At 44.4% G+C, this 22,500-nt stretch overlaps 1 protein-coding gene across 1 annotated transcript in view; it reads right to left on the reverse strand.

Moving 5' to 3' along the window:
- Positions 1–22,500, reverse strand: part of pdgfrb (platelet-derived growth factor receptor, beta polypeptide) — a 151,033-nt gene that overhangs the window by 18,056 nt on the left and 110,477 nt on the right. The window contains exons 13-16 of the mRNA XM_061930654.1: positions 17,722–17,826; positions 10,978–11,088; positions 6,067–6,223; positions 5,793–5,959 (exon numbers count right to left, since the gene is read on the reverse strand). Of these exons, the coding sequence (XP_061786638.1) occupies positions 5,793–5,959; positions 6,067–6,223; positions 10,978–11,088; positions 17,722–17,826 (540 nt within the window). The remainder of the gene's footprint in view (positions 1–5,792; positions 5,960–6,066; positions 6,224–10,977; positions 11,089–17,721; positions 17,827–22,500) is intronic.

Here is a 22,500-nt window from a genome sequence, read left to right on the forward strand (position 1 = left end):
CCATAAAATAGATAAACAGTTCTGATACATTTCTATATTTGTAATTGTTTATTTGAAGGACAATGTGCAGTTACATTCAGAAGACGGCTGCACCAGATTTAGCAACATGCTAATTTCCGTCTGTAGTCCTTTAAATGGCGCATTTAACATTGAAAATACACAATATCAAAATGACCGGTACATAATTATAAGCAATTTAAAATACATAGATGGTATGTGAGTTACAAATCAGTGGGCAGTGAAGTTACAGTATTTTAGCAGCTTCATTTAAAGTGCAGAAGTATATAAAGTGCAGCAGTTTTGATCAGAATCCACATAACATATTAGAGAAGTATCCAACACTTATCTTTTCTAAAGTAAATATGTACAGCTGATATGGGCATCTACAGTACATCAACAATATGATTTGCCAGAGTGGCTGAACAGGACAGATGTAAAATATATATATGTACGTATATATACATATATATATACACATGTATACATACATATATATATATATATATATATATATATATATATATACACATATATATATATGTACATATATATACACATATATATATATATATATATATATATATATATATATATATATATATATATATATATATATATATATATATATATATACACATATATACATACATTTCATTACAAACCTTTTTTTTTTAATTGTATTTAAAAAAATATATCTATTTTTTTTTTTTTTTTTTCAAATCGATTAAAAATCGTTACACATAAGAATCGCAACTCATTCGAAAATTTTATTTTTTGGCACACCTACTGTGTGTCATGACTTGGTTCTGGGTGTTTGCTTTTCCGGGATGCAACGGAAAGTTGGCACGGGCGAGACGGGAATGAAGGTACATGATTTATTTATATTTATCAAAAAAAAAAAAGGAATAAACAAAAAGCGCGCACAGAGGCGGAGAATAAACTATGAAACCAAAAGACTATAGCAAAAAAGTACAAACAAAAAACACGCACAATGGCGGAGAACAAACTATGAAACCAAAAAGACTATAAACATGGAACAAAAACTTACTTGGCTTGGACAGAAATAGTCGCTTGAGGGATTGACATGGAAAGAAGTATCAGGCATGGACAGAGTGGTGATGTCGTCAGGACGAACAACAGAAAATGAATGAACTTAAATACTATGGACATGATTAGTGAAAGCAGGTGCGTGACTCAAAACGTGAAACAGGTGCGTGACGTGACAGGTGAAAACTAATTGTTGCTATGGTGACAAACAAGAGTGCACAATGAGTCCAAACGTGGAACAGGTGAAACTAATGGGTAATCATGGAAACAAGACAAGGGAGTGAAAAGCCAGAAACTAAACAAAACATGACTAAGACAAAACATGATTAGACAGACATGACACTGTGTCCTGATTTACCAGACTAAATCCATCAATCACTCGATGAAATGACCCATTTCCAGTTGACTGGTTGGAATACTTACCACAACACAATTCATCCTCTGATCATATTACAGAAAAGAGCAGTGCGGATCATTCACAACGTTGGTTATTTACAACATACTCATAATCTGTTTATGCAATCAAAGTTGCTCAGATTTGATGACCTTGTTAAATATAATACATTAATAATATTATATAAAGCATTTAACAAATTATTGCCGCCTAATCTACAACGTTTTTTTTTATAGGACGAGTGCAGGCTCATAACTTGAGAGGCTTTGGATATTTCTTATTGCCGAGAGCTCAAACCACTCGTAAACGTTTTTGTGTGTCTGTATGCGGAGTAAAACTATGTTTTTGTGTGTCTGTATGCGGAGTAAAACTATGGAACAAACTGGACTTACAACACAAGCAATGCCAAACTATTAATCCATTTAAACTATTATACAAACATGGGGTCTGGTTCAAATATAGAGATGAGGGTCTTTAATTTGACCTGCTATACTCTGTCTCAAAGTGTTAACATGTGCTCAATGTTTCCTTACCATTATTACTATGTTGTCTATTACCATTGTTGCTATGTTGTCTATTACCATTATTGCTATGTTGTCTATTACCATTATTGCTATGTTGTCTATTACCATTATTGCTATGTTGTCTATTACCATTGTTGCTATGTTGTCTATTACCATTATTGCTACGTTGTCTATTACCATTATTGCTATGTTGTTTATTACCATTATTGCTATGTTGTCTATTACCATTATTACTATGTTGTCTATTACCATTATTGCTATGTTGTCTATTACCATTATTGCTATGTTGTCTATTACCATTATTGCTATGTTGTCTATTACCATTATTGCTATGTTGTCTATTACCATTATTGCTATGTTGTCTATTACCATTATTGCTATGTTGTCTATTACCATTATTGCTATGTTGTCTATTACCATTATTGCTATGTTGTCTATTACCATTGTTGGTATATTCATTATTCCTACATTGTTGATACAAATGATTCAGTGACGTGCGGTCACTAGAGGCAGGAGAGGCGGGGCCTCACCTGCCATCATGGAAAGAAAAAAATGTAAAAAGAAAAAAAATTAATTAAATTGTTATATGTATTCAGTGATTATACTATAAAGTTATTTTCCATTTAACTTCACCAATTTTAGATTATTTTTATTCAAAATCGCTGAATTTTCACATTTGCCGTTCAAATACTGAGAAGAGACAGTGCGGTGAACAGCAGCCAGTTGAGGCACGTCACTCAGTGCCTCAACATGGATTGCGCAATGACTCGGCTAAATGCTGGCCTGCTGTGCAGTGAGACTGTATTGCTATATGAATTATATTATACATTTCCATAGTTTAGTTAGCTGAGGTATATAATGTACAGTGTATTTTGTCAACAACTGTATGTGTGTAAAGTATTTCTTGTGCTGAGCAATCATAAAACTGCTGCGAAGACGCACTGGCTGAGGCCCCTATAATCCCGCCTCCTGGTGCCGGTTAATGCACCCCCCGACGGGAGCGCCACACCAACCAAAGCCCACACCCAAACCCTCCACGTGCAAGACCGAATCCACCCAAAAAAAGTCACTTAACAAGAAGCCAAAAAGTGCAAAAACAACATTGCTCGCGCCGGAGGAGCCGTGAACGACTGCAGGGACACAACATTAGGTACACCTGCAGACTGCAGCACTGATTTCATATTTCATTCATTCACAACTCCTCCAACACCAACACCACTGTTCCCGCACTTATAAGTAAAGGTAAGACCATAATAACGTTTTTTTAATTAAATGTGCTTTTTTGTGTGCTACAGTTTGTATGTGTAAAGTTAAAGTTAAGTTAAAGTAGCAATGATTGTCACACACACTAGGTGTGGTGAAATTTATCCTCTGCATTTGACCCATCCCCTTGTTCACCCCCTGGGATGTGAGGGAAGCAGTGGGCAGCAGTGGCGCCGCGCCCGGGAATAATTTTTGGTGATTTAACCCCCAATTCCAAGCCTTGATGCTGAGTGCCAAGCAGGGAAGAATGCTGGTATGAGCTTTTAAACATAACCCGTTAACTGCTGCCAATCAAATGGTGAATAAGATACTCTTTAGGGTTCAAATGTTTGTAAATCTGACTGTGATGAAGTCAGTGCCTCACCAGCCATCAACCTCACCGCACGTCACTGAAATGATTGTTACAGTGTAATAATGATTGTTACCTGTGGTAATGCCACTATGATACAACATGTGTATTATAATCCTTGAACAAAGTAAGAGTGAAACTCATGTGAATAATCACTGAATGGAGAACTGGTGGTGGGATAAAATAAATGATCTTCTTCCCACTCCCTTTCAGGCAAAACTGGACAATCATGCATTACATACCAGAGGTGTGGACTCGAGTCACATGACTTGGACTCGAGTCAGACTCGAGTCATGAATTTGATGACTTTAGACTCGACTTGACAAAATGTAAAAAGACTTGCAACTCGACTTAGACTTTAACATCAATGACTTGTGATTTCACTTGGACTTGAGCCTTTTGAATTGACATGACTTGACATGACTTGCTACTTTCCCCAAAACCCAAAGATGAAAAAGTTATTCGGGAGCGCTCCGTATTTTTCATTGTGTACTTGTCTATCAGCGTTGCGTGTGTCAGCTGGTGTGCTCTCAGTACAACAGCCAATCAAATTAGATCTACTTTGTTTTCATCACACAGCATTCATCCAATCAAATTGCAGGACAACCAACGAAGAAGACATGTCCAAACCACACGCCAGCGAACAAAAAATGATACCTAAAATAATTTCGTTTGGGTATAAAAATTACGAGGTGGTCAACACAAAACTATGCAACACATGCGGTTCGAAAATGACTGATGGAGAGGCAACAACTTCCAACTTCGTCCGGCATTTGAAGTTGCACAAAGAACGGTAAGTTTGGAATGTAAGATAACGTTTATTGGCTAAGTAACGTGACTTTTATTTGCTGTGTAGTTAAATCAGTGAGGCTGTAAACTCACTGCTAACGTTATAACGTTATTGCAAACACGGGAATCTGTTGCAGTTCACTACCTTATTCATACTTTTTGTTCAGTGATTTTTTTCAAGCAGGGTTACGTTAGTCAATATATCACACGTAACGTTAGACGGCGGTCAGCAGCACCGCGTATTTTAGCCACCTAAAAAAAGACAAAAATAGTAAAATAAAGGTCAGTTAAAATGTATACTATATTATGAATATGTGTACCGTTTTAGCTAGCTTTCTGACATACTGTTGGTTGTTTACCTCAGCGGTCCCCAACCACCGGGCCGCGGCCCGGTACTGGTCCGTGGATCGATTGGTATCGGGCCGCACAAGAAATCTTTTTTTTTTTTTCCTTTTTTTAATTAAATCAACATAAAAAACACAAGATACACTTACAAGTAGTGCACCAACCCAAAACAACTCTCTCCCCCCTTTTGTTCTGGGCATTGAACATGAAGACTCTTCCTTCACTGTTCCGAGTGGCCATGAGAGTCTTGGCAGTGCCTGCCTCCAGTGCTCCAGTGGAGCGAGTTTTCAGCCATGGTGGCATCACACTACGCCCCCATCGTGCACAAATGACTGACAGACTCTTGGCTAATTTGGTCTTTTGCAAATGCAATGCAGCATAGGGCCCTGACATATAAAAAGTACAACTTTTGTGTTATGTTCACGTATATGTCATGTTTTTTCAATGTTAACACTTTTGTACAAATAAGTACATTTGCACTTTATTTTTCAATGTGTTTGTTCTGTAAAGGAATGAGTTAATGTTTAAAATGACTGGTTAATAGTGCTATTATAAAGTGCAATGTCAGCACAATTTTCTTTCCTGCAATTTAAAATGCACTTGTTTTAATAAATAAATACAGCGTTTGAAAAGCATACACAATCTGTGTTAATATATTAGTCTGTGGTTAAAAGGACTTGAAAGGACTCGAAACTCAAAATGCAGGACTTAGGACTTGACTTGAGACTTTCCAGTCTTGACTTTGGACTTGACTCGGGGCTTGCCTGTCTTGACTCGGGACTTGACTCGGACTTGAGGGCAAAGACTTGAGACTTACTTGTGACTTGCAAAACAATGACTTGGTCCCACCTCTGTTACATACTATACATTACCTTTTGCACTATATTCATTTATATTATTATGTGTTGTCAACTTTGTACTTTTTTATGTCTTTGCCTGAAATAAATAAATAAATGAAAAAGGAATGAATGAAAACCAGCAGCTGTCAACGGATGAATCTTGCTCCTTAGAGCCTTCCAGGAAGACGCAATGCGGTCGAACGCAGTAAAAATCATTTTTTTATGCAGGCTCCAAATCATACCATGTTCCAGGTAGAGGTCCTGCTGGTAGGTGGACTCATATGGCGACGGTTGGATGTCAGCGTACTTGATGATGTCACTCTGCTCCTGCATGGGGACGTAGATGGAGGGCTCGTCTTTGCTCATGTCCATGTAGCCTCCATCACTCTCGCTTCCGAAGGACACATAGCTGCAGGGCGTGTCAACAACAGCGACACAACGATCAACGTTTCTTGTGTATAAGGCTCGGGTTTTAGCACTGCGACATGTTCTAAAATGTCCTTTTGTCCTTCTCACCCTTTGCCTTGACTGAGCGGGCTGCTTCCCCTGGAGATCAGGCTGCCCCCGTCTTGGTTCTTCTCTGCAAAGTACTGCAAGAACGTGTGCTTGTTTCTGTGCAGGTAGTCCACCAAGTCGCCATAGCGACAGTACTCGGTCACCAGGTACAGAGGACCTGGTTAGTATGCATGGGGGAAACTTTATGAAACATGTCAAAAGATATCGTGGGACCTCTAGAGATTTATTTGAAATGTTCCTATAAAACGAGACCTTTAATGTCTGTTGTGCTTATTATTTCCAATGGCTATGTCAATGTTATGGTAATACATCATGTGCAGTCCATCCATCCACTTTTTACCGCTTGTCCTTTTCGGGGGGTGCTGGTGCCTATTTCAGCTGCATTCGGGCGGAAGGCGGGGTACACCCTGGACAAGTCGCCACCTCATCACAGGGCCAACACAGATAGACAGACAACATTCACACACTAGGGACCATTTAGTGTTGCCTATCCCCAGGTGCATGTCTTTGGAGGTGGGAGGGGCCTATCCCCAAGTGCATGTCTTTGGAGGTGGGAGGGGCCTATCCCCAGGTGCATGTCTTTGGAGGTGGGAGGAAGCCGGAGTCCCCAGAGGGAACCCACGCAGTCACGGGGAGTATGTATGTAAAACACTTCAATGATATTAAGTCAGGTAAGTGTTTTTATTACACACTAAACAATGCTGGGTTAAAAAATAACCCCATTTTAACCCAACTGCTGAATCAGAAAATGAGTTATTTGAGTTATTTTAACTCTAATAAGGGGTTAAGTTTTTCAACCCAACTTTTGTGTTGAATTATTCATCCATCCATCCATCCATCTTCTTCCGCTTATCCGAGGTCGGGTCGCGGGGGCAGCAGCTTAAGCAGGGAAGCCCAGACTTCCCTCTCCCCAGCCACTTCGTCCAGCTCCTCCCGGGGGATCCCGAGGCGTTCCCAGGCCAGCCGGGAGGGATAGTCTTCCCAGCGTGTCCTGGGTCTTCCCCGTGGCCTCCTACCGGTCGGATGTGCCCGAAACACCTTCCTAGGGAGGCGTTCGGGTGGCATCCTGACCAGATGCCCGAACCACCTCATCTGGCTCCTCTCGATGTGGAGGAGCAGCGGCTTTACTTTGAGCTCCCCCCGAATGACAGAGCTTCTCACCCTATCTCTAAGGGAGAGCCCCGCCACTCGGCGGAGGAAACTCATTTCAGCCGCTTGTACCCGTGATCTTGTCCTTTCGGTCATGACCCAAAGCTCATGACCATAGGTGAGGATGGGAACGTAGATCGACCGGTAAATCGAGAGCTTTGCCTTCCGGCTCAGCTCCTTCTTCACCACAACAGATCGATACAGCGTCCGCATTACTGAAGACGCCGCACCGATCCGCCTGTCGATCTCACGATCCACTCTTCCCCCACTCGTGAACAAGACTCCGAGGTACTTGAACTCCTCCACTTGGGGATAGATCTCCTCCCCAACCCGGAGATGACACTCCACCCTTTTCCGGGAGAGAACCATGGACTCGGACTTGGAGGTGCTGATTCCCATCCCAGTCGCTTCACACTCGGCTGCGAACCGATCCAGTGAGAGCTGAAGATCTTGGCCGGAGGAAGCCATCAGGACCACATCATCTGCAAATAGCAGAGACCTAATCCTGCAGCCACCAAACCAGATCCCCTCAACGCCCTGACTGCGCCTAGAAATTCTGTCCATAAAGGTTATGAACAGAATCGGTGACAAAGGGCAGCCTTGGCGGAGTCCAACCCTCACTGGAAACGTGTCCGACTTACTGCCGGCAATGCGGACCAAGCTCTGACACTGATTATACAGGGAGCGAACTGCCACAATAAGACAGTCCGTTACCCCATACTCTCTGAGCACTCCCCACAGGACTTCCCGAGGGACACGGTCGAATGCCTTCTCCAAGTCCACAAAGCACATGTAGACTGGTTGGGCAAACTCCCATGCACCCTCAAGGACCCTGCCGAGAGTATAGAGCTGGTACACAGTTCCACGACCAGGACGAAAACCACACTGTTCCTCCTGAATCCGAGGTTCGACTATCCGGCGTAGCCTCCTCTCCAGTACACCTGAATAGACCTTACCGGGAAGGCTGAGGAGTGTGATCCCACGATAGTTGGAACACACCCTCCGGTTCCCCTTCTTAAAGAGAGGAACCACCACCCCGGTCTGCCAATCCAGAGGTACCGCCCCCGATGTCCACGCGATGTTGCAGAGTCTTGTCAACCAAGACAGCCCCACAACATCCAGAGCCTTAAGGAACTCCGGGCGGATCTCATCCACCCCCGGGGCCTTGCCACCGAGGAGCTTTTTAACTACCTCGGCAACCTCAGCCCCAGAAATAGGAGAGCCCACCACAGATGCCCCAGGCCCTGCTTCCTTATAGGAAGACGTGCTGGTAGGATTGAGGAGGTCTTCGAAGTATTCCCTCCACCGATCCACAACATCCGCAGTCGAGGTCAGCAGAACACCATCCTCACCATACACGGTGTTGACACTGCACTGCTTCCCCTTCCTGAGGCGGCGGATGGTGGTCCAGAATTGCTTCGAAGCCGTCCGGAAGTCTTTTTCCATGGCCTCCCCGAACTCCTCCCATGTCCGAGTTTTTGCCTCCGCGACCGCTGAAGCCGCACACCGCTTGGCCTGTCGGTACCTGTCTGCTGCCTCAGGAGTCCCATGAGCCAAAAGAACCCGATAGGACTCCTTCTTCAACCTGACGGCATCCCTCACCGCCGGCGTCCACCAACGGGTTCCAGGATTACCGCCACGACAGGCACCAACCACCTTGCGGCCACAGCTCCAATCGGCCGCCTCGACAATAGAGGTACGGAACGTTGTCCACTCGGACTCAATGTCCAGCACCTCCCTCGTGACATGTTCAAAGTTCTTCCGGAGGTGGGAATTGAAACTCTCTCTGACAGGTGACTCTGCCAGACGTTCCCAGCAAACCCTCACAATGCGTTTGGGCCTGCCAGGTCTGTCCGGCATCCTCCCCCACCATCGCAACCAACTCACCACCAGGTGGTGATCGGTATAAAGCTCCGCCCCTCTCTTCACCCGAGTGTCCAAAACATGAGGCCGCAAATCCGATGACACAACTACAAAGTCGATCATGGAACTGCGGCCTAGGGTGTCCTGGTGCCAAGTGCACATATGGACACCCTTATGTTTGAACATGGTGTTTGTTATTGACAATCTGTGACGAGCACAAAAGTCCAATAACAGAACACCACTCGGGTTCAGATCCGGGCGGCCATTCTTCCCAATCACACCTCTCCAGGTTTCACTGTCGCTGCCAACATGAGCGTTGAAGTCCCCCAGTAGAACAAGGGAATCACCCGGGGGAGCACTCTCCAGTACTCCCTCGAGTGAATCCAAAAAGGGTGGGTACTCTGAGCTGCTGTTTGGCGCGTAAACGCAAACAACAGTCAGGACCCGTCCCCCCACCCGAAGGCGGAGGGAAGCTACCCTCTCGTCCACCGGGTTGAACTCCAACGTGCAGGCTTTGAGCCGAGGGGCAACAAGAATTGCCACCTCAGCCCGTCGCCTCTCACTGCCGGCAACGCCAGAGTGGAAGAGAGTCCAGCCCCTCTCAAGAGAAGTGGTTCCAGAGCCCTTGCTGTGCGTCGAAGTGAGTCCGACTATATCTAGCCGGAACTTCTCCACCTCGCGCACTAGCTCAGGCTCCTTCCCCCCCAGCGAAGTGACATTCCACGTCCCAAGAGCCAGCTTATGTAGCCGAGGATCGGACCGCCAAGTGCCCTGCCCTCGGCTGCCGCCCAGCTCACACTGCACCCGACCTCTATGGCCCCTGCTATGGGTGGTGAGCCCATTGGAGGGGGGGACCCACGTTGCCTCTTCGGGCTGTGCCCGGCCGGGCCCCATGGGGACAGGCCCGGCCACCAGGCGCTCGCCATCGTGCCCCACCTCCGGGCCTGGCTCCAGAGGGGGGCCCCGGTGACCCGTGTCCGGGCGAGGGAAATCTGGGTCCTTGGTTTGTGTTCTTCATCGAGGTCTTCGAGCTGCTCTTTGTCTGATCCCTCACCTAGGACCAGTTCGCCTTGGGAGACCCTACCAGGGGGCATAGAAACCCCCGGACAACATAGCTCCTAGGATCATTGGGACACGCAAACTCCTCTACCACGGTAAGGTGGCAGCTCAGAGAGGAGTTTAAATGAATTATTATGATAATTTAAAATTAATTATTTCAAATATGTTTATTTTAATGTATAATTCTAATGCCTGGATGTAATAAGCGGTCAGAAAAAATACAAATAAAAATACAATTAATTTTGATGTTTTTAGCAAAATATAGTAAAAATGTATTTAGTTTTTTTTTTTTTTAATTAATAAATATATTTATTTGTAGGTAAAATAAACATAATGATACAATTTATCTCTAGTCTGGATTATTTATTTCTTGTCACCCTGTTGTCCTCCCGTAGTGAAAAAAGGCTGTCCTCACTCAGGTCCGCATGGCTGAAAATCGGGAGATTTTCGGGAGAATATTTATCCCGGGAGGTTTTCGGGAGAGGCGCTGAATTTCGAGAGTCTCCCGGAAAATTCGGGAGGGTTGGCAAGTATGATATGAGGCATAAATAAACTGAGAACGTGCCTGGTTTATATTTACATCCAACACAATTTCCCGACTCATATGGAAACAGGGTTTGTACTAAAAGAAGTTGCCTAATATGTTCACTATTTTAGTGAATGACAAAATTCCTACTTAATTGCAATACGCAACGTATGTTTATGTATCATAAGATTTTTTTGTTAAAATAAAGCCAATAATAACATTTGTGGTCATGAAAAGTGTCGAATAATGTTTTGGTACTGGTACCAAAATATACTAGGAGCCATTAAGATGTACTGTATAATGATGATGCCCACCATGTTTGGTGCAGGCTCCCAGCAGGTTGACAATGTTGAGGTGAGGACCCAGGTGACTCATAATCTTCAACTCGGACATCAGCGCTTGTGTCTCACTCCTCCTGGCCGTCGCTGGATGAAGACAAAGCGAGAGGGGGATGCTTCAGACTTTAGAACAGGAGAGTGAAAGCAGACGGTGCATCCTTGTCAGGCAGTTTGGCCGAGGATCAAAGCGGGCTGGCAAGCTAAATGAAACTCATTTGGGTGAGGCTGTTTAGTTGTCGCGGTCAGACGACACCGGCTTGATTCAATTTAACAGCCCTGCAGGTGGGACAGGTGGGCCTCGCTACATACAACAGACCTGGGCAAAATACGGCCTGCAGGACACATGCGGCCCGTTGAGATTTTCAATCCGGCCAGTGACGTGCAGTCAGGGGGGGCAGGTTAAGAAAAAAAATGTAAAAAGAAAAAAAATTAATTAAATTGTTATATGTATCCAGTGATTATACTATAAAGTTATTTTCCATTTAACTTCACCAGTTTTAGATTATTTTTATTCAAAATCGCTGAATTTTCACATTTGCCGTTCAAATACTGAGAAGAGACGGTGCGGTGATCAGCAGCCAGTTGAGGCACGTCACTCAGTGCCTCACCATGGATTGCGCAATGACTCGGCTAACTGCTGGCCTGCTGTGCCGTGAGACCGTATTGCTATATGAATTATATTATACATTTCCATAGTTTAGTTAGCTGAGGTATATAATGTACAGTGTATTTTGTCAACAACTGTATGTGTGTAAAGTATTTCTTGTGCTGAGCGATCATAAAACTGCTGCGAAGACGCACTGTGTGAGGCTCGCAGTAATCCCGCCTCCTGGTGCCGGTTAATGCACCCCCGCCGCAGAATGCACCCCCCCGACGGGAACGCCACACCAACCAAAGCCCACACCCAAACCCTCCACGTGCAAGACCGAATCCACCCAAAAAAAAGTCACTTAACAAGAAGCCAAAAAGTGCAAAAAACAACAATGCTCGCGCCGGAGGAGCCGTGAACGACTGCAGGGACACAACATTAGGTACACCTGCAGACTGCAGCACGGATTTCATATTTCATTCATTCACAACTCCTCCAACACGAACACCACTGTTCCTGCACTTATAAGCAGAGGTGGGTAGTAACGCGCTACATTTACTCCGTTACATTTACTTGAGTAACTTTTGGGATAAATTGTACTTCTAAGAGTAGTTTTAATGCAACATACTTTTACTTTTACTTGAGTATATTTATAGAAAAGAAACGCTACTTTCACTCCGCTACTTTTATCTACATTCAGCTCGCTACTCGCTACTAATTTTTATCGATCCGTTAATGCACGCTTTGTTTGTTTTGGTCTGTCAGACAGACCTTCATAGTGCCTGCGTTTCAACAAATACAGTCACTGGTGACGTTCACTCCGTTCCACCAATCAGATGCAGTCACTGGTGACGTTGGACCAATCAAACAGAGCCAGGGGTCACATGACCTGACTTAAACAAGTTGAAAAACCTATTGGGGTGTTACCATTTAGTGGTCAATTGTACGGAATATGTACTGTACTGTGCAATCTACTAATAAAAGTTCCAATCAATCAATCAAAAATCAACCGTACTTCCCGTCAAAAGCCTAAAGACTGACTGCACAGTTCCTGTCTTCACAATAAAAGTGCCGCTCCATCGCGCCTGCGCTTTCAAAATAAGAGTCTCCGAAAGCCAGCGCAAACAAGCTAGCAAGCTACGGAGTTTGCCGCCAATGTATTTCTTGTAAAGTGTATAAAAACGAATATGGAAGCTGGACAAACAAGATGCCAAAAACCAACCACTTTCATGTGGTATTAGACAGAAAGGAAGACTTTTTTTTCTCTTCCATTCGAAAATGTGGACGTTATCATCACTACTGTCTGATTACAATCAATGCAAGTCATCAGAATCAGGTAATACACCAACTTATATTCTTGTCTTCATGAAAGAAAGGAATCTATATGTGTTAAACATGCATGTATATTCATTAAAACACCTTTAACATGTAAACAAAAACGGCAAAATAAATAAATATAAATTATATACTGTATATATCAATGTATGTATATATATATTTATATATATATGATATGTGTGTGTATGTTACTCATTAGTTACTCAGTACTTGAGTAGTTTTTTCACAACATACTTTTTACTTTTACTCAAGTAAATATTTGGGTGACTACTCATTACTTTTACTTGAGTATTAAATCTCTAAAGTAACAGTACTCTTACTTGAGTACAATTTCTGGCTACTCTACCCACCTCTGCTTATAAGTAAAGGTAAGACCATAATAACATTTTTTTTTATTAAATGTGCTTTTTTGTGTGCTACAGTTTGTATGTGTAAAGTTAAAGTTAAGTTAAAGTACCAATGATTGTCACACACACACTAGGTGTGGTGACATTATTCTCTGCATTTGACCCATCCCCTTGATCACCCCCTGGGAGGTGAGGGGAGCAGTGGGCAGCAGCGGCGCCGCGCCCGGGAATACTTTTTTGGTGATTTAACCCCCAATTCCAACCCTTGATGCTGAGTGCCAAGCAGGGAAGAATGCTGGTATGAGCTTTTAAACATAACCCGTTAACTGCTGCCAATCAAATGGTGAATAAGATACTCTTTAGGGTTCATATGTTTGTAAATCTGACTGTGATGAAGTCAGTGCCTCACCAGCCATCAACCTCACCGCACGTCACTGAATCCGGCTCACCGAACGTTCTACATCCCGGTACCGGTCTGTGGATGGATTGGTACCAGGCCGCACAAGAAATTTAAAAAAAAAAAAATATATATACAGTATATATATATATATTTTTTTATGTTTATTAAATCAACATAAAGAACACAAGATACACTTACAATTAGTGCACCAACCCAAAAAACCTCCCTCCCCCATTTACACTCATTCACACAAAAGGGTTGTTTCTTTCAGTTATTAATATTCTGCTTCCTACATTATATATCAATATATATCAATACAGTCTGCAGGGATACAGTCTGTAAGCACTAGAGATGCGCGGTTTGCGGACACAACCGCGGAGTCCGCGGATTATCCGCGGATCGGGCGGTTGAAAAAAAAAAAAAAAAGATTTTATCCGCGGGTCGGGTCGGGCGGTTGAAATAAAAAAAAAATTAGATTTTAAATAGATTCAGGCGGGTGGCAGTTAAACCAATTGGGAAATATATATACATAGTTATATGTTGTTACCCACATACGAAAAACGAGCAGGCACCTGCTGCATATGCCACAACAGAAGAAAAAAAAGAAAAAGAGATGGACACTTTTACGGAGCGGAGAAGGGACGCCTCGCCGGGGTCCGGGACCGAGGCCCCTTCCCCCGAGAGGGCCCCACCGGGAGCCGTAGCTGAGGTGATCCGCGAGAAGGGCCCGACGCACGTCCAGGGTCACCACCGCGCCCACCGCACCGACACCCCGCCTCGTCCGCCTTCGCTGCGGCCGGCGTCTCGCGCAGCAGGTAACCTGCCCGCCACCCCCGTGGCCGGGGGCTCGTAACAGGGGTCACTCCGCGCGCTCCGCCCGCGCAGCTTACCTGCCCGCCACCCCTGTTGCCGGGGGCGCGTAACAGGGGTCACTCCGCGCGCAGTGCGCTCACGAAAGGGGTGGGGCTCACCCTGGTTGATATAGACAGCAGGACGGTGGCCATGGAAGTCGGAACCCGCTAAGGAGTGTGTAACAACCCACCTGCCGAATCAACTAGCCCTGAAAATGGATGGCGCTGGAGCGTCGGGCCCATACCCGGCCGTCGCCGGCAGCGAGAGCCGCGAGGGCTAGTCCGCGACGAGTAGGATGGCCGCCGCGGTGCGCGCTGAAGCCTCGGGCGCGAGCCCGGGTGGAGCCACCGCGGGTGCGAGGGACATCGCACCTCCACGCGCTCCTACTCAGTGGCCTAGTGGTTAGAGTGTCCGCCCTGAGATCGGTAGGTTGTGAGTTCAAACCCCGGCCGAGTCATACCAAAGACTATAAAAATGGGAGCCATTACCTCCCTGCTTGGCACTCAGCATCAAGGGTTGGAATTGGGGGTTAAATCACCAAAATGATTCCCGGGCGCGGCCACCGCTGCTGCCCACTGCTCCCCTCACCTCCCAGGGGGTGATCAAGGGTGATGGGTCAAATGCAGAGAATAATCTCGCCACACCTAGTGTGTGTGTGACAATCATTGGTACTTTAACTTTTTAACTTTTTTGGAGGTGCGCTCAGCGCGGCTCCCATATGATTGCGCACTGGTGTGCGTCTGGGCCGTGACAGCGTGGCACACATTGAATGTCTGTGCTGCATTGGATCAGTCTCCTTTCTTTAACAGGCAAAAACTTTATTAGATATATAACAACGGGCGGGTGCGGGCGGATGGCGGGCGGGTGCGGTTTTGATTACATGTTAGATCGGGTGTATGGCGGATGGTTGACGACTTTCTGATGCGGTTGCGGATGAAATAATTGCCTATCCGCGCATCTCTAGTAAGCACACATGAGTGTGTTTCTTTATGACAAAAAATAAAATAACCCCCCTACTCCCCGGTCCGTGGGACACATTTTCAAGTGTTGACCGGTCCGCAGCTACAAAAAGGTTGGGGACCACTGCTCTATGATTTTTTTTAGACCTTAAACAACAAAACTTTAGCCGCCATTATGCTGTTTTTAAATTAACGTAAGTCTTGACTGGAACTATAGAAAGTAATCCAATGGTCGAAATCTTTTCGCTTTTGGGTGTCATAGGAGTTATTATTATGGTAATCTAGGTCACAGCATCTCAGACAAAGAACAAAGCAAAGTGGGCGGGGTTTGTTTTCCAGAACAGCCAGACAGAAAGGTGTGTGTCAGGAACAGAAGCGGAAGCTGATTTTTACATGATAATATATCATATTGTAGACATTGTGACTTTTGGTATTAGTGTTCCTGAAAAAAAGGGAGCCAAGCACACATACTGTACACATACCTGCCAACTTTTGAAATCAGAAAAACCTAGTAGCCAGGGTCCAGGGGCCGCAGGCCCCGGTAGGTCCAGGACAAAGTCCTGGTGGGGGGTTCAGCTTCGCCCCCCCCCGACGCAAAATGATTATTAGCATTCAGACAGGTTAAAATGTTGCTAAAACCATCACTTTTCTATCAGTCACAGTGACTTTTCAAAACAAAAATATTACAGCAAAAATCATATGGGTTGATTGACATGTTTATTCTGTAAGCTAACTTCAATAGTTTGAAATTATTTTGACAGTTAATGCCAGTTATCCTGTCAACCTTTCACAAGACTTCAATTTGTTAATTGAAAGTATAAACAGTATAAACACTTTTTACAGTAAACAAATGGTAAAACAGTACTAAACAATTCCATTAAAAAAAAAATTGGTGTCATTATTAACTTGTAAAAAATATTCTGTGCCTAAAATTCACATTTCTATCACAATTATCATACTGTAAACATGGTAAGCTAACTTCATTAAAATTAATACTCCTGTCAATAGCATGGAATTACAATTCAAATGTAGTTTTTTTGTAAGCCTTTCAAAAGAATTCAAAATATGAAAAATTCATGAAAATGAATTTAAGCCATCAGACACTTGAAAAGTGGCACATCACATCTCTAATGTAATCATTTGAACTTTTCAACAGAAATAGCACTGCAAAAATATTAAGGACATACTTCTGTATTTTGGTAGTTATGCTGTCAACATTTAACAAGATTTCTTCAACTTGGACTTGAAAGCATAAATAGTATAAACACTTTTAACAGTATAACAGTACTAAACAATTCCAATAGATAACATTGGTGTCATTACCTTTTTGTGGCTAAAATCCAAATGTATTCTATCAGATTGATTCTGTTCCAAGACACTGAATAATGTTTGATGTTTTGGTTCGACCACATCCATATTTTTTGGCGATTTTCGAGTCGGGAAAAATTTTCCGAAATAACTGTCCCATGTGATCAGCCAGTGCGATTGGAAGTCCATGCTCAATTATTGCCTCCGTAAATAAAACTTCGGCATTTATCACATCCAAAGAATCTGTTTGGGCGACGAAAAACGTTGAAAGTTTTCCACTTGTATCGCTAGCAACGGCATTAGACTTGTGTTTTTTTGTCCCAACGTGGTCTTTTACATCGCTAATTCCTCCGTGTCCGATCGAAAAATCTTGTCTGCACAAGGTGCAATTCGCGTAGTTTTCACCCTTTTTGGAACGGATAATTATTCCCGGATAGGCTTTTGAATATTCTTCACGGAATGACTGCAGTTTTCTTTTCGGTTTTAAGACTCGTTTGCGATTTTTCTCCGGCTGATTCCATGATCGTTCGCTCGTTTGGCAGCGGTGCTATAAATAGCCTCGCGCATGGCATTCGGAATGGCTCGATAGGAAGTTACGGGAAGCAGTGTCGATTGTCATTGTTGTTACGCGATTTCGTGAATAAAACTTAAAAAAAAAATATTTTTTTTAATTAATGAAAAACCGTATTTTTTATCACTGCAACCGTAACCCGGAATAGGTTGATGAAAACCGTACTAATTACGGGAAAACCGGAGTAGTTGGCAGGTATGTGTACAGCAGACTTTTACAGCTAAAAGTGTATATATAGTCGATACACACATACACCTTACCACCCAGACACATTTTTTTCTCTCAATGTGGCCCCCGAGTCAAAATATTTGCCAAGTTTTGGTGTACATAAATCTTTTAGTTGTGTCGTGTCTTACATTTCAGCATTTTCACCGCCACTTTGGTGCTGGACTGTGAATGAGCGAGACCGTACGCTGTTGCTTCAACAACTCTGCCAAAGGCTCCTGATCCAAGAGTGCGGCCTGAAACACACAAACAAAGCGACCAAGAACATTAAAGGCATCACCGTGTTGTTACTACTCTACCCTCATCATGTTTGACTGTTTATTCAATGTTTATTAATATAAAGTTATAAAATGACACATGTTGTTTAATGCTATGTCCATCCATCCATCCATCTTCTTCCGCTTATCCGAGGTCGGGTCGCGGGGGCAGCAGCCTAAGCAGGGAAGCCCAGACTTCCCTCTCCCCAGCCACTTCGTCCAGCTCTTCCTGTGGAACCCCGAGGCGTTCCCAGGCCAGCCGGGAGACATAGTCTTCCCAACGTGTCCTGGGTCTTCCCCGTGGCCTCCTACCGGTCGGACGTGCCCTAAACACCTCCCTAGGGAGGCGCTCGGGTGGCATCCTGACCAGATGCCCGAACCACCTCATCTGGCTCCTCTCCATGTGGAGGAGCAGCGGCTTTACTTTGAGCTCCTCCCGGATGGCAGAGCTTCTCACCCTATCTCTAAGGGAGAGCCCCGCCACCCGGCGGAGGAAACTCATTTCGGCCGCTTGTACCCGTGATCTTGTCCTTTCGGTCATAACCCAAAGCTCATGACCATAGGTGAGGATGGGAACGTAGATCGACCGGTAAATTGAGAGCTTTGCCTTCCGGCTCAGCTCCTTCTTCACCACAACGGATCGATACAGCGTCCGCATTACTGAAGACGCCGCACCGATCCGCCTGTCGATCTCACGATCCACTCTTCCCTCACTCGTGAACAAGACTCCGAGGTACTTGAACTCCTCCACTTGGGGCAAGATCTCCTCCACAACCCGGAGATGGCACTCCACCCTTTTACGGGCGAGAACCATGGACTCGGACTTGGAGGTGCTGATTCTCATCCCAGTCGCTTCACACTCGGCTGCGAACCGATCCAGTGAGAGCTGAAGATCCTGGTCAGATGAAGCCATCAGGACCACATCATCTGCAAAAAGCAGAGACCTAATCCTGCAGCCACCAAACCGGATCCCCTCAACGCCTTGACTGCGCCTAGAAATTATGTCCATAAAAGTTATGAACAGAATCGGTGACAAAGGGCAGCCTTGGCGGAGTCCAACCTCACTGGAAAAGTGTCCGACTTACTGCCGGCAATGCGGACCAAGCTCTGGCACCGAGCATACAGGGAGCGGACCGCCACAATCAGACAGTCCGTTACCCCATACTCTCTGAGCACTCCCCACAGGATTTCCCGAGGGACACGGTCGAATGCCTTCTCCAAGTCCACAAAACACATCTAGACTGGTTGGGCAAACTCCCATGCACCCTCAAGGACCCTGCCGAGAGTATAGAGCTGGTCCACAGTTCCACGACCAGGACGAAAACCACACTGTTCCTCCTGAATCCGAGGTTCGACTATCCGGCGTAGCCTCCTCTCCAGTACACCTGAATAGACCTTACCGGGAAGGCTGAGGAGTGTGATCCCACGATAGTTAGAACACACCCTCCGGTTCCCCTTCTTAAAGAGAGGAAGCACCACCCCGGTCTGCCAATCCAGAGGTACCGCCCCCGATGTCCACGCGATGCTGCAGAGTCTTGTCAACCAAGACAGCCCCACAGCATCCAGAGCCTTAAGGAACTCCGGGCGGATCTCATCTACCCCTGGGGCCTTGCCACCGAGGAGCTTTTTAACTACCTCAGCAACCTCATCCCCAGAAATAGGAGAGCCCACCACAGACTCCCCAGGCACTGCTTCCTCATAGGAAGACGTGTTGGTGGGATTGAGGAGGTCTTCGAAGTATTCCCTCCACCGATCCACAACATCCGCAGTCGAGGTCAGCAGAACACCATCCCCGCCATACACGGTGTTGATAGTGCACTGCTTCCTCTTCCTGAGGCGGCGGATGGTGGTCCAGAATTGCTTCGAAGCCGTCCGGAAGTCGTTTTCCATGGCTTCCCCGAACTCCTCCCATGTCCGAGTTTTTGCCTCTGCGACCGCTGAAGCCGCACACCGCTTGGCCTGTCGGTACCTGTCCGCTGCCTCAGGAGTCCCATGAGCCAAAAGAACCCGATAGGACTCCTTCTTCAGCTTGACGGCATCCCTCACCGCCGGTGTCCACCAACGGGTTCTAGGATTACCGCCACGACAAGCACCAACTACCTTGCGGCCACAGCTCCAATCAGCCGCCTCGACAATAGAGGCGCGGAACATGGTCCATTCGGACTCAATGTCCAGCGCCTCCCTCGTGACATGTTCAAAGTTCTTCCGGAGGTGGGAATTGAAACTCTCTCTGACAGGAGACTCTGCCAGGCGTTCCCAGCAAACCCTCACAATGCGTTTGGGCCTGCCAGGTCTGTCCGGCATCCTCCCCCACCATCGCAACCAACTCACCACCAGGTGGTGATCGGTAGAAAGCTCCGCCCCTCTCTTCACCCGAGTGTCCAAAACATGAGGCCGCAAATCCGATGACACAACTACAAAGTCGATCATGGAACTGCGGCCTAGGGTGTCCTGGTGCCAAGTGCACATATGGACACCCTTATGTTTGAACATGGTGTTCGTTATGGACAATCTGTGACGGGCACAAAAGTCCAATAACAAAACACCGCTCGGGTTCAGATCCGGGCAGCCATTCTTCCCAATCACGCCTCTCCAGGTTTCACTGTCGCTGCCAACATGAGCATTGAAGACCCCCAGTAGAACGAGGGAATCACCCGTTGCTATATATAGCTAATGCTATGTATGAATTATATTAAAAAACAAAGTAAAACTGGTTTATTCAGAAAAATTAAATATGTTAAAAAAGACAACATAATATGTAACTATTAATGTTTATAGTTTTATATAAAAAATAAGAAGCAACATACTTAATACATATTGTTGTGGTTGTTTTTCCTGTGTTGGGTTCCCTTTGATTACATTTTAAGCTACTTTTCAAAATAAAAATCCTGTTCAAAAGTATAAAAACATTGTATTTAAAAACAACATAATTCTATATAGTTATTTGTATAGTTTTAGTAAAAATTTATATTTTGTACATGATGCATGTATTATTTATATTATATAAGAATATTTTAACATAGAAAATATTTTTTATTTGGCCCCTAAATTTATTAAAGTGACAATAACAATAAAGAAGTCAGACAAATGTTATTCATTGTCATGTCTGTGTAATCATGTTTTGTTTTAAGTCATGTTTTGTTTAGTTATAGGACTCTTTAGTTTCTGTCTTTTCACTCCCTTGTCTTGTTTCCATGATTACCCCCATTAGTTTCACCTGTTCCACGTTTGGACTCATTGTGCACTCTTGATTGTCACCATAGCAACCATTAGTTTTCACCTGTCACGTCACGCACCTGTTTCACGTTTTGAGTCACGCACCTGTTTTCACTAATCATGTCCATAGTATTTAAGTTCATTCTTTTCAGTTTGTCGTTCTGACGACCTCACCACATTTATGCTCTGTCCATTCTTTCCATGTCCATTCTTCATGCAACTATTTTTGTCCAAGCCAAGTAAGTTTTTGTTCCATGTTTATAGTCTTTTTGGTTTCATAGTTTGTTCTCCGCCATTGTGCATGCTTTTCGTTTGTACTTTTTTGCTATAGTCTTTTGGTTTCATAGTTTGTTCTCCGCCATTGTGCATGCTTTTCATTTGTACTTTTTTGCTATAGTCTTTTGGTTTCATAGTTTATTCTCCGCCACTGTGCGCGCTTTTCGTTTGCACTTTTTTTTGATATATTAAATAAATCATGTACCTTCATTCCCGTCTCGCCCGTGCCAACTTTCCGTTGCATCCCGGAAAAGCAAACACCCAGGACCAAGTCTTGACAATTCATATAAAAAAATATGATATTTAAAAACATATTTGTACATATTTATTTGTATTGTTTTAGTGCAAATGTTTATTTTGTACATGTATGTAATTATTATATTATGTAAACATTTTTAACAGTCGAAAATATTTAATACAATTCTGGCAAATAAGCAAAATATACCATAATAAAATTGTTGTTGCTGTTATTTTTATATCTAGAATTAACAAAAAAACCTTTTATTTTATATGCTTATTTATGTATTATATTGTATAGATTTATAAATGTAATTCCATACATATATGTAATATGAAGTAAAGTGAATTATATTTATATAGCGCTTTTCTCTAGTGACTCAAAGCGCTTTTACATAGTGAAACACAATATCTAAGTTACATTTAAAGCAGTGTGGGTGGCACTGGGGGCAGGTGGGTAAAGTGTCTTGCCCAAGGACACAACGGCAGTGTCTAGGATGGCGGAAGCGGGGATCGAACCTGGAACCCTCATGTTGCTGGCACGGCCACTCTACCAACCGAGCCATACCGCCCCAATATAACATGTATATATCGGGGGGCGGTATGGCGTAGTGGGTAGAGCGGCCGTGCCAGAAAGCTGAGGGTTGCAGGTTCACTCCTTGCTCTTGACATCCAAATCGCTGCCGTTGTGTCCTTGGGCAGGACACTTCACGTTTTCGTCTGCCGTAAAGCAGTTCGTCTGCCGTAAACAGCAATGTTGTGACACTCTTAAACAGGACAATACTGCCACCTACTGTACATGCATATGTGACAATAACATCTAGGGCTTTTAGAGAGTGCAGTGCACAACTGCGCACACAACAAGGAGACGAAGCAGAATGCATCATCAGAGAGGGTGTTCAGCATGGTTAGAAAAATAGTGAC

Source organism: Nerophis lumbriciformis, linkage group LG36, assembly GCF_033978685.3.
Source record: "Nerophis lumbriciformis linkage group LG36, RoL_Nlum_v2.1, whole genome shotgun sequence".
Classification (NCBI taxonomy): domain Eukaryota; kingdom Metazoa; phylum Chordata; class Actinopteri; order Syngnathiformes; family Syngnathidae; genus Nerophis; species Nerophis lumbriciformis.